Here is a 12,693-nt window from a genome sequence, read left to right as displayed (position 1 = left end):
GTGGGGGTGGGGGGGATGAAAATGTTCTGGAATTAGTATGATTGCACAACATACTAGGTATACTAAAAACTACTGAATTGTGCACATTAAGATGATAAATTTTATGTGAATTATACCTCAATTTGAATTTTTTTAAGTGAAATGTGATCCTAAACTTGGAAAAACATCATAAGCAATTGTGAGCAAAGCAGTAGATCTAGAGCAGTTTTCTATTTATGGAAGGGCAAAATGGCCCTGAAAAATTAGTGCTCTTGCCCTCTCATAAAAACGGGTTGGATGTGGGGGCTCCTGGATGGCTCAGTTGGTTAAGCATCTGGCTCTTCATACCCACCCAGGTCATGATCTCACGGTTGGTAAGATAGAGCCCTTCGTGGGGCTCTGTACTGACAGCGTGGAGCCTGCTTGCGATTCTCTCTCTCCCACTTTCTCTGCCCCTCCCTCATTTGAGCTATCTCAGAACAATAAGTAAACTTAAAAAAAAAAAACTGGTTGGATATGATTTCTGTGTTCAGATACAGTTTTTGATGCTTGCTGCTTTTGAGCATGTGTACCTTTGGCCAATTGAAAAGCACTTTTTATGTCTGTGAGTTTACAGCTTTATGTGTGTGCCTGGCTCAGAAGCATATTTCCTTCTAAAAAAAAAAACTCCTTGGAGCACCTGGATGGCTCAGTAAGTTGGGCATCGTTAGTTGGGCGTTTGCTCTTGATTTTGGCTCAGGTCATGATGTCATGGTTCATGTGCTCAAACCCCACCATCAGACACCATGCTGCTGCTTGGGATTCTCCCTCTTCCTCTTTGTCCCTCCCCCATGTTCTCTTTCTCTCAAAATAAATAGACATTAAAAAAAATAAAAATAAAAAACCCTCCTTGATTCTCTATTCCTTACACTGCTTTATCTTCTCCATAGTACTTATCATTGGAATGTAAGTTCCCTGACAGGGCTAGAGTTTCAGCTCTGTCCTCAACAATAATAGGTTAGTAGAAAGCACTAAGCAGGAAAAATGCTTTATTTATAAAATAAATACTATGGAAAATTTCAATCTGTTGTATATAGATGCCCTTTTTGTGATGTTTTCAGAATACAAGTAACTTCCGTTACTGGTTCACCCTTTGGAAGAGGCACAGATCCTTCCCCACATAAGAGCTAAATCCCAGGACGCTGGCCCTGGTTCTAAGGGGTGTTTTGGTTTGCTGTGGCCTGGTCAATTAAACTCACACAATCAATTCCTTATACCTACTTCCCCTTCTCCTGGGAGATAGTAAACTTTGTAATAAACCTTACTGAGAAGACCTCAGTACCATTGAAGGTAACTCTTCCAGGGAAAGTGTACATTAGTATTCTTCCCTTCTGATTTATTTGTTCACAATCCACTAGAATACTTCTGACTGTAGGTTCCATTACTCTTCAAGTCTTGGCCTGTTCTTTGATTACTTGGCTGTGCAGGTCTTGGGTACTCTGATCTAAAAAGAAACAAAATATTCTGTAACACTGGCACATACTTGCAAACTGAGGGGAAGGAGCTTCCCTCAAAATGCATATGAAGGAGAGACCACCATGGTAATGTCAGATTTAATTCTAATCTGCTTCTTGTATATAGTAGCCAAGAGCATCAAATGCCAAAGACTAACTTTGCTGTTAATTTGATCACATACTTATACATGTACCCAAAATTAACTTACTGTTTTAGTTTCCTTGAGGGGAAAATTTGAGTTTAAAACATCTTTGTGACTACCAAATGGAAAACATTCTTCTCAGTTTTAAGAAGTTACTTTCTGCCAGATTTCATTAATAACTCACAAATGTAATTGTTACTTAATAAATAAGGAACAAATAGGCAAAAAAAAAAAACTGGTGGTTAAAAACCCGGTGAAAACATACTCTTTCATTCATAACTCAAATTGTCATGAAGCACTTCTTACGCCTATAAAACAGACTCAGCCAAGTCTTTAAAATATTTTCTTGGGAGAATAGATTTCACGTGAAACTTTTCCAGAGAACACCATTGTCTCGACTGTTGCTAACAAATGTAATTAAAACTCTGATAATTTGTTTAAAAATATTTTAGGATATATGTATAAGATAAGCAACCACATTTGTGCTAAAATGTCCCACTTTGACAGCCAGTTCTATGGAAAACCTACTTATAATTCCATCATAAACATATATGATGCTTTAGTTTTCAAAGTGCTTTCATGTATTTGATAAAGTAACAGACTATGTTCCTTATAAAATTAGCAATTTCCCTCCCAATTAATTTAATTACTTTGAGTTGCATTTGGTAAGATTTTGATTTAAAACACAAGGGAGTGATTCATAAATTGCTTTTTTTTTTTTAAGAGAAGGCTGGTGTTTCAGAAAAATATTATTTAATGCACTCCATTAAGATGTTAACCTGAGTCATTCTGGTCATGTTGTGGTTGTATTTTACAATCGGTGACACCTGGTACTAGCTGGGAAAATGTCCAGTGAAACAGATAGGCTTAGCTCCAGGCTTCAGATGGAACAATTCAGACGCTGCCCAACCCCCAGTTTGAGGGGAATTCAAAAGGAGATCAGCCTCTCAGTATATAAACATGTTGCCCTGTTCGCATTCTTCCCATCTAGAAAAATCATGCTAGAGAGTAAAACAAAGAAACAAAAAACTTTGACCATTTTAATACATATCATTTATTACATAAGTCAGCCAAATTCATGGTGGACAGTGAAATGCCACTGCAGACCACAAACAAAAATGAATAGCATCAATTCAGCCTCTCAGGCAGGCCAATAGCTGCCGGTTTGTAATCATGAATGGGAGTCTTTTATCCAGAGGTTTTTCAGTAGAAATATTCGAGGATATTTTAGCAGACAGAAAAACTAAGCAAAATGGTTACGTGTTATATAAAGATAAATCCTGGCAATTTTGCCTACGGTGTTTGTTTTGGCATATTATTCATGGCTCTTCAATGGTAAAATCGCTTAACTTTATTTTCTTTGGTTTATGTCTTGGCTGTTGGAATCCATCCAAAACTGTTTTTTGTAATTCTCTATTGAATAGCTCCACAATTTCCATCCTATGAAGGATGGCTTCTTTTATATAATCCTGAATTTTAGCAATCATAGGAAAAGGAACTGGTATAAAAACTGGGATGTATATTTTCAACTGGCAAATTCAATACTAACTGAGAGTATTCTTCAGGGTTTAGAGATAGCCGAAGATTGAAGTTAAGCTTTAGTGTTGTTGCCAGAGAAATAAAATATATTCTCTCAACATATTTTTTAAAACTCTTTTCTGGTCTACAGAATGCTTTAAAATAAACCTTTTTACCTAGTGTTCTTATCAGAGCTATTTGAATCCTAGAACATTATGGGAAATGAGGGTTAAGTAAGCCGTAATTGTCCTATAATTTGTTGTTGATAATTGGGAAAGAGGGGGGAGGGTCTAAAAAGTGGTTCTTTTAAAAGACTTTCGGATCAAATAAATTCTAACAATATTTACTACTTTGCATTTAAAAAATGATACTTCCCTTTGTATATACTGTAATAAGCTTGAAAACACATTAATACAGTATACAAATATTGTTTTAAAATATTTTTCTTCTACTTGAATTACACAAGTATTAACTAATAAATGGAGTTTTAAATTTCCAACAATCATAAATATGAAACTTTTTTTAAGCTTTTTTAAACATTTATTTATTTTTGAGAGACAGATACAGACAGAGCATGAGCAGGGGAGGAACAGAGAGAGAGGGAGACACAGAATCCAAAGCAGGCTCCAGGCTCTGAGCTGTCAGCACAGAGCCTGGCAGGGCTCAAACTCATGAACTGCGAGATCATGAGCTGAGCCGAAATTGAGTCGGACCCTTAACCGACTGAGCCACCCAGGTACCCCTGAAACATTTTTAAAAATGTTTATTTTTTACTCTTCTGTTGTGAATGAACTTGTTCCTTGGGCATATAAGGATCTTGCTCAGTATTAACAGCCTGTGAGATTGTTGTATTTTTCTTTTAAAGTACTATAGAGGGGACACCTGGGTGGCTCAGTTAAGTGTCTGACTCTTGATTTTGGCTCAGGTCATGATTTCATGGTTCATGGGATTGAGCCCTGTGACAGACTCTGCGCTCACAGCGTGGAGCCTGCTTGGGATTCTCTCTCTCCTTCTGCCCCTCTCCTGCTTGCTCTTGCTCTCTCTCAAAATAAATAAACATAAAAAAAAAATAAAGTACTGTAGATAAAACTCAGTAGAAGTGTGTATCACAATTTACCAGTAGAACATAATAGCTAAGTCTAAGTCAATACATTTAGACTCAATCATATTACACTGCTAGCATTTCACATAGGGGCTTTTCTCTTGACTCATTATGGAAATTCCTAGGGAAAAAAATATTAAAAGGGACAAAGAACTATGGAAAATATCAAAAGTCAATATTATAACATCAATTTTTTTTTTTTTAAGTTTATTTTGAAAGAGAAAGCATGTGTGAACAGGGGAGGGGCAGAGAGAGAAGGAGAGAATCCCAAGCAGGTTTCTCACCACCAGCACAGAGCACAGCCTGAGTGGGGCTTGAATTCATGAACCATGAGATCATGACCTGACCTGAAATCAAGAGTCAGATGCTTAACTGACTAAGCCACCCAGATGCCCCAACATCAAGTTTTTCTGAGCTTTCTTTTGATAATTTCTCATGTTCTAATTACCTCCATGTTGGGGTATTGTTGGGGTCAACACAAAGGTCATGATAAAAATCAAACACCATGTATGCACTGCATTCCAAGAGCAAGGAATGCAGGCAGTCCCTCCTGGTGCCAATGACAAAGGGGTGCATTGTTTGTAGAGTATTTAAAACATTGAAACTTATGAAAAGTCAGCTTGCTTTTAATTGTCAGCATCGAGATAAACAATGACAGTGATAAAATATTCCTCCCCGCTGGGCAGATGCCCCTACTGCCCTTTGAAAACACTACTGCCCATACGAGCTCAAAAGTATTACATATCTAATGCACTTGAGATGTTTATCGTGGAAGGATCCATTCCCACATTTCTTTTAAAAAAAAATTGTTTTTATTTATTCATTTTTGAGAGAGACAGACAGCGCACGAACAGGGGAGGGGCAAAGAGAAAGGGAGACAGAATCCCAAACAGGCTCAAGGCTCTGAACTGTCAGCACAGAGCCAGACACAGGGCTCAAACCCATGAACGGTGAGATCATGACCTGAGCTGAAGTCAGATGCTTAACAGACTGAGCCACCCAGGTGCCCACCTTTGTCTTCAATTTTTGAAAATATAAGTGTTGAAGAATGTGTTAGTACTAATGAAGGGAGCCTTTGGCCTGTTATAAATTTAAATGTAAAATATACATAGTTAATATTTTTTAATATTCCAGTGAAGTTGAGAGAAGAATGGTACACAAGCAGACACTGAACTTTCAGATATTGATGCACCAGTGTTTTAAGAGTCACATGTACCTAAGGGAATAAATGAAAGAGCAAAACGGGTCATTCTTGCATTTGATGCATGAGAATTTAGGTTGACTATAGAATCAAAACTCCCACTAAGGATGTGACTCCCTAGCAATTCATTCTAAGACTTACTATAAGACCTCTATTAACTTCTTTCATATAAGACACCTATTCTTTTTTTTTTTTAAGTTCTTATTTATTTATTGTGAGAGAGAGAGAGTGCAAGCAGGAGAGGGGCAGAGAGAGAGGGGAGTGGAGAGAGAGAATCCCAAGCAGGCTCCACACTGCCAGCACAGAGGCCGAAGTGGGACTCAAACTCACAGGCTGGTAAAATAGCTACTCTTAAATAAGCATTTACCACATTATTGACCTGAACTAATACAAATAAGCCAACGACTAATGGCAATAAAGTCCACACTACTGAAGATCATTTGTATTTTTGCTGACTCTTCGGGCAAAGTCCATAAAGATATGAAGAACAGAGGGACTAAAAATCAAAACAAAAACATCACAACCAAAAAACCCATTAGCAAAAGAAAACAAATATTAAAGCACAAAATCACCTTCATTGATATTCTTGCCACCCAGAATTCCCATACTTATACGATTCTCCAACTCTGTTACCTGTAACACTCTGATGTTACAGAAGGAACTAGTACTTTACAGAGGCAAATATGTTTCCTTCCAAATGCTCTAAGTGGAGAAAAACCTGTAATGAACAAAAAAAGAAAACCACACACATATTTTATATACACTCTTAAAAGGCAAATACAGTGACAAAATTGTTAGACTAAGGAAAGCATATGACTGAGTAAAATTTATTAGTAGCATTTGTTAAAAAATAAGTTTACTTGCCTTGGGGGAAGTGTCATAATTCTTCTTTCCTTTGTGAGGGCACTAAGCTAGAATGACATGGAAGTTCACTTCCAGAACATATTTATTGTTCAGGACATTACTTATAGGTATGTGTTTGTGTAGGTACATGAAATCTATTATAGCATATAAAGGATATATGTTTAACCAAAAGGAAGAAAAATTGTACCTTTCTTATTTAGAAGTCAGTTAACATTTGCATTATCAAATCTAATCACCGTTGGTTTGATATAAATTTTTTTGCTTTGTTAGTGCTTTTAGAAAATACTTATTTGCTTTTAGAAAATACTTTTATGTTTCCACAGGCAAAACAAGTATATGTCAATTTCTTAGGGAAGCAAGATTCCAGAGTTAGAATATATTCTTATATGAATAATTTCTAAATCATTACTTAATTTATAAGGAATTTACAATTAGGACCTTAATTAATAACTATGCATTCATTAATAAATATATCATTGTTGTGCTTTGTTAAGGCACTGGCCTTTGCCATTATGTGTGTATATATACATATATATATATATATATATATATATATATATATATTACACATACTATATATTAAGTATATATCCTACAAACTAAAGGCAAAAAGAAGAAACTAGCTTAAAACCAGAATCTGACTTGAAATAGTCTCTGCTTAAAATATATTTTCCAAGTTAGTTTGTAAATTCCTTGTCTAAAGTTGTTTCTCATTGGGCCAATACTGGACATTGTGGTAAGTCCATTCCCAGGTAAGTCCACAGCAGTCTATTTAACCTACATTTTTTTTAATGTTTGTTTTTGAGAGAGAGAGCAAATGAGGGAGGGCAGACAGAGGGGACGCCAGAGGATCTGAAGCAGGCTCTGCACATTCAGAACAGAGTCTGATACGAGGCTTGAACTCACAAGCCATGAGACATGATCTGAGCCAAAATCAGATGCTTAACCAACTGAGCCACTCAAACACTCCTATTTAATCTACAATTTAGGGGCGCCTGGGTGGCGCAGTTGGTTAAGCGTCCGACTTCAGCCAGGCCACGATCTCGCGGTCCGTGAGTTCGAGCCCTGCGTCAGGCTCTGGGCTGATGGCTCAGAGCCTGGAGCCTGTTTCCGATTCTGTGTCTCCCTCTCTCTCTGCCCCTCCCCCATTCATGCTCTGTCTCTCTCTGTCCCAAAAATAAATAAACGTTGAAAAAAAAAATTTAATCTACAATTTAAATGAATTTCAGTACCATGCTTAAGAGATACACAAACTATTCACTGATTTAGAAGTTTGTTTTGTTTTGGTTTTCTTCTCCTCTAGGAACTGGTTTTTAGCAATGAGAACAAGGAACCCTACTCCCCAGGGCCTAGAAACCACAAAAACAAAACCATAAGTGTTTGAGCACAAAGGGACAGTTTGGGTCTTAGGTAAGAATGGGTAGGGTCAATAACAACAGAGGAAAGGACAAAAGAAAAATATTAGTAGCAGCATCACATAAGAAAAACTGGAGTCAGCAAGGAAGTGGGTGACTCTAATTGAGTAGATATCCATAAGTCAGGGTGGTTTTACTACTGCCCCACCCAAACAGTAATTAGTTTAAGAAAAAATTTTATTTTACAAGTGAAAATGTGGAAAAGTAACACAAATGACAACAGCAGCAACAAAAAGTAACAAAATACCTCTGGTCATTATAATGGGATGTTTTCGTGATTAAAAAGTATGATGAAAAAGTACAAACCGTTTGTTGGGCCAATCAGTGTTCAGTTCTTAATTCCAAACTGAAGTTTAGATTATATAGTAAGATTTAGACTAAAAAAATCATGAAGAAAAGTTTTCATTTACATATTTACAGTCCCAATGCAGTCTGGCCTGCCTGTGTGCATGACCTGACCTAGCAGGCCGTAGAAAAAAAATCTCCCAGTAAGCCCAACGGATTATTAGCTATAGAGCCTCTGGTTAGACGTCAAGTTTATAGTCATACTCCCCGTGACCAGGTATCTTTTCCTTGAAATGCTGTAATGCTTTATTGTTATTCTATTATTGCTTCCCTGTGGCAAGGAACTGCATCCTTTCCCCCAAATCTAGTAGCCTAATGAGATATATGTTGAATAGACAGGGTGGGAGAGAGACGAAGACTTACATTCCATAATATTAGCAAACCAACAATATGACATTCTGAAAACAATCTCAGAAAAAGCAGAGAACCATGTTTAAAAAGTCAAGACTGATCACCTAACCTCTGTGGACACTGAGGACCATAAATTAACTTTAACCATAAACCTAATCAATTACCTTCATCCACAGACTGCATTTTGGCACAGATTTTCAGCAATGCCAAAACATATGCAGCAGGAGACTCCCCTGCTCATACAAGCAATATTTAACTGCATCTCTCCAAAATAACAAACACATATTTATATTTGAGAATGATAATAATATGAACTTGTAAGATATAATTAATGTATTAAAACATACTTTTATATTATATGGCAATATACATTTGATGGATATTTTAGTTTATAATCCTACTTTTATGTTTTGTTCTTTATATATGCCTGGAAAGAAATTTTAAGCAAAGTTATAAGGGGAAATATTTAAATATTCCATTATTTGATACTATGGGAAAACGTGTTCATTTCGTTATTATGGAAATATCTGCAAGTCATTAAAACTCCCCAAATATACCACAGAAGATACACACGTCTATAGTATATAAAATGATTCCTTCCTTCCCTTATTCCTTTATCCTGAGGGAAGAACTAGTGAGCATAAGCTTTAATTTCTAACAGGTTAGAAAAAGGAATCTTACACCTCTACTAAATTGAAAATTGTATTATCAAATGCCTATGTTTTAAAGTCACTCGGCTTCCTAGCTACTTCAATGGAATCAGGAGTCATAGATCCAACCCCAACTCCAAGACTGGAACGCCGTAGTGATAGTTCCAAGGCAGAAATCTGACGTAACTCTTTACGACATAACTTTATAGATGTGACACCATGAAGCTGTCCTGCGTTTCCCACTGGCTGGATTTGGGGTGATGGTCGACTGTGAGATTTTATGAAATGATACTCGTCTATTTCTTTTTTATTCTCATTGTTTAGCAAATGCCCACTAGTGGGTGCTAAAGAGCTACAGATTGGAGGTAATTCCGGGGCCTCTTCCAAGAGCTTCTGAGGATTCAGTTGTGTTCTTAAGCTGCTTGTTGAACTGTCTAATTCTCTTTCTCTTCCACTTAACTTTATACTTTCAGTTCTGGATGCCCATTTTAATTCTTCTGGAACCATGACTGGTTCTTCAGGGTTCAGGACTCCATCTCCAGCATCACGATCTTAAAAATAACCCAAAAAGAAAAAAAAAAAATTAGAGATTTCCTCAAAAACAGGAATTTTAATGATATCCTATTATTATCACTCAATATAAATGATGTCTTTCAGATTAAAAAACAATTTTTTTAAATCTTTATTTATTTTTGAGAGAGAGACAGAGTGTGAGCAGGGGAGGAGCAGAGAGAGAGGGAGACACAGAATCCAAAGCAGGCTCCAGGCTCTGAGCTGTCAGCACAGAGCCCGACACGGGGCTCAAACTCGTCAAACTGAGAGATCATGACCTGAGCCAAAGTCAGATGCTCAGCCGACTGGGCCACCCAGGCGCCCTTTAAGTGACTTCTTTAGACAAACAGAAGTGTGAATACGAATTATTATTTCACTTATAGACATTTTGAATGTGAATAGCTGAGAACTTTTAATTCATGGAACAAAACTGAGAAACAGTCACCTACTGATTTTGTTTCTCCTTGGAAACACAGGAGTACTTTGGGCCTCTCTGGTGCTCTTCCATGCCTGCCCTCCACTGGGCTTGCCACTGTGAACCACAGTCCAAACCTTGGCTAAGTGAAGACAGCATTGGAGAATACTGGCTCTATGTTTGGGGAATCTTTGGGGACATGGCATCATGTGTGTGAAAATCTAATCTTGGTTAGAAGTCCCAGCATGATGGCAGGGTTATGCTCTCTCAGGGTATTCTGGGGATCCACCATCAAAATGGAGGTGACAGTGTATCTCCTCAGTGGGGATACCCTGATGGAATGACTGACAGGAGTGAGTGAAGAGATCAAAGCTAGAGGTCTTCAAATCAAAGAACTATCTAATATCAAAGATAAAAATTTACTTAAAAGAAGTCCATATAGGCCCTAGACCTAATATGATGAAAAATGCCAACTCTAACATACACTGGCATGTGATTAGTACTTTTTGTCCTATGAATACCAAGTTTAAAAACAGAAGTTGCACACTGGCAGCTTCCAAGCCAAATCTGGCCCACAGATGTGCTTTATTTAGCCTATGAAACAACATGTGACCCCAACATTTTATTTTTATTTTATTTTTCCTTACCGTGTGTATTTTATTTATTTTTGTTTTCTTTCTTTGGGGGGGGTTGGTTTTTGTTTTGATAATTATTTTTTCTTTTTAACCCCAACATTTTCAATTGGAAAGTTACATATAAAAATATAGATTTCTGGGGCACCTGGGTAGCTTAGTCCGTTGAGCATCTGACTCTTGATTTTGGCTCAGGTCATGATCTCATGGGCATGATCCTGCGTCAGGTTCTGCACTGTGTGTGGAGCCTGCTTAGGAGTCTCTCTCCCCCCCTCTCTCCCTGCCCTTCCCCCGCGTGCTTTCTCTCTCTCAAAATAAATAAACTTAAATAAAGAGACTACTATCAAAAACCAATGAACTGAATACCAAGCCAGCTATGTATTAAGGAAACTGAGTACTAAATGTATAATACTTTTTAGGGAATTCAGAATTTGATATATTTAAATTGCTGTATTTATAATTCAAACAAACCTTGTTTAATGTCATTATATTAGAGTAGCATTTTGAGATAGGATATATACAGTACAAGCTATATCTCAAATAGGATTCCAACTGTAACTTTTTTGACATTTGTATGGGGACAATATTGAAAAGAATTATGCTAACTGTTAATGGTTGTGGGTAGAATTATGGGTGATTTTTTTTGGCTTTGTCTATATTTTCAAATTTTTCTACAATAACTATATTACTTTTTAGAGCCAAAAAAATAAAAGTATTTAAGATGTTTCTAGGGGCGCCTGGGTGGGTCAGTCGGCTGAACGTCTGACTTCAGCTCAGGTCAGGATCTCATGGTTTGTGGGTTCGAGCCCCACATCTGGCTCTGTGCTGAGCACTCAGAGCCTAGAGCCTGTTTCGGATTCTGTGTCTCCCTCTCTCTCTGCCCCTCCCCCACTCACGCTCTGTCTCCCTCTGTCTCAAAAATAAATAAACATTAAAAAAAATTTTTTTTAAAGGTGTTTCTAGGTGGGACATGGAAACATGTGACTCTATGGAGCATGTGACTCTTGATCTCAGGGTCGTGAGTTTCAGGCCCACATTGGGAGTAGAATTTACTTAAAAACGGATGAACAAATAAAAAAGACTAGACTTCCCAAGTAAGTTGGTCAGACAGGTGTCATCACTTTATATATTTTCAAGATTATTTAACTTTTTCAAAGTTTTTTGCATTTGTCTCATTGAAGAGCAGGACGAGGATCCAGGACAAGGATTAAAGCTCTATACCACCATACTACACTGGCATTTTAAGAGATGTCTAGTTGACTCAGTAATACAAACATGAGACATTGAAACACTAAATATCTAATTTCAGATATCTCGAGTTCGAAAGTGGATTTTTTTAAAGCTAAAATGGCCTTATGCTGATTGTTCTGTTTGCTACTTAATACCTGTTTCCATTTCAAATTTTTATAAGTCATGTTTCAAGTAAAAGGTTCAGCTATATAGTGCAGGCAGTATTTCAAGTAAATGTTTTAATTATATCAGTACCTCTCCATTACTACCTTGAAAATAAAAAAAATGTAGTCTCTCTGGCAGGATCTGCATGTTTGTATCACATTTCTATCTACAACTTTTATCCTAGAATATTGAACCAGGAGTCGTAAGACAAAAGACCTTAGACCATGTTCTAATTACTGTTGTGTTTGTAAGTTACTTGACCTAAGTTTCAATTCTCTTCTCTAAAAATGGGATTAGCAGACACTGGCCTACCTTGAGTTTGAGGGTTGAATGAACTACTCATGAAAATGTCCATAAATTATAAATATCATAAATATAAGGTAGCATTAGAACTACTTGTCTAAGATATTACTGTTTTAAACTTTAAAGCTATGTTAATTCTGCTTACATTATATATTCAGCATGTATCTTTTCATTATGCATATATATAATTATTCACTGGTCTCTTTACAATCTTGTTGTACCCATCTTTAAGTGGTCTTCTTTATAGGTACAAAATAGGTGTGTGTTCCTAAAAGGTTGTAAAGTCAACTTTGCATGAGCCATACTTGACTTATTAGAATACTTTCTCTAAAGGA

At 36.9% G+C, this 12,693-nt stretch overlaps 1 protein-coding gene across 8 annotated transcripts in view; it reads right to left on the bottom strand.

Annotated features, from left to right (window-relative positions):
* Window positions 1-1,074: 1,074 nt before the first annotated feature.
* The window catches only part of KIF27 (kinesin family member 27), a 99,237-nt gene continuing 87,618 nt past the window's right edge, over window positions 1,075-12,693 (bottom strand). For 4 of the 8 annotated variants that reach the window (XM_047829825.1, XM_047829827.1, XM_047829826.1 and 1 more), the window contains one exon: window positions 7,461-9,612. In XM_047829825.1, the coding sequence (XP_047685781.1) occupies window positions 9,128-9,612 (485 nt within the window). In that variant the 3' untranslated portion in view covers window positions 7,461-9,127. Of the gene's footprint in view, window positions 1,463-5,238; window positions 5,452-5,670; window positions 6,155-7,460; window positions 9,613-12,693 lie in introns of those variants that run through there. The other 4 variants (XR_007146282.1, XM_047829829.1, XR_007146283.1 and 1 more) reach the window with 4 other exon arrangements.

This window comes from Prionailurus viverrinus, chromosome D4 (assembly GCF_022837055.1).
Source record: "Prionailurus viverrinus isolate Anna chromosome D4, UM_Priviv_1.0, whole genome shotgun sequence".
NCBI lineage: Eukaryota > Metazoa > Chordata > Mammalia > Carnivora > Felidae > Prionailurus > Prionailurus viverrinus.
This window is presented reverse-complemented; position numbering and strand designations above follow the sequence as displayed.